Below are 541 nucleotides of genomic sequence, written 5' to 3' on the forward strand. Positions count from 1 at the left end.
AAGCTAGCTAGATAGCTAGCTAGCTCGCCACCTAGTTAACTACCTAGCTAGCTAGCTAGCTAGCTAGCTAGCTAGCTAGCTAGCTAGCTAGCTAGCTAGCTGCTCACCTGGACGTCTTCTGCGATGACATTTGGGTCTGCTTCGTCGCCGAAGTTTTCGATATACTGATGCAGCCAAGCGGCAGCAGAAAAGTAAATCTGAATCTCATCCAGCTGCAGGTTATCCTATAAACACATGCAGCAGCAGCAGCAGCAGCAGCAGCAGCAGCAGCAGCAGGAGCAGCAGCAGGAGTAGCAGCAGGAGCGGCAGCAGCAGCAGCAGCAGGAGCGGCAGCAGTAGCAGCAGCAGCAGCAGCATTGTGAAGGTGTTTAGTACGTCATATAGATCAACCAACTATATAAAAAATAACAAAAAAGTAAAATAAATAAAATAAAATAAAATAAAATATAATAAAATATAATAAAATAAAATAAGAATAAATTAAAAAATAAAAGAATAATACATTAAAACAACAAGATAGTGAAATAAAAAATAAAAAAAA

General features: G+C 40.1%; 1 protein-coding gene across 1 annotated transcript in view; it reads left to right on the forward strand.

The window, feature by feature from the left end:
• Positions 1-123: 123 nt before the first annotated feature.
• Positions 124-541, forward strand: part of EMH_0059850 (uncharacterized protein) — a gene marked incomplete at both ends in the record, with an annotated part of 2,426 nt that continues 2,008 nt past the window's right edge. The window contains 2 exons of the mRNA XM_013497723.1: positions 124-134; positions 241-371. Of these exons, the coding sequence (XP_013353177.1) occupies positions 124-134; positions 241-371 (142 nt within the window). The remainder of the gene's footprint in view (positions 135-240; positions 372-541) is intronic.

The sequence above is a fragment of the Eimeria mitis genome, genomic scaffold (assembly GCF_000499745.2).
Source record: "Eimeria mitis Houghton genomic scaffold, Emh_scaff2881, whole genome shotgun sequence".
Taxonomy (NCBI): domain Eukaryota; phylum Apicomplexa; class Conoidasida; order Eucoccidiorida; family Eimeriidae; genus Eimeria; species Eimeria mitis.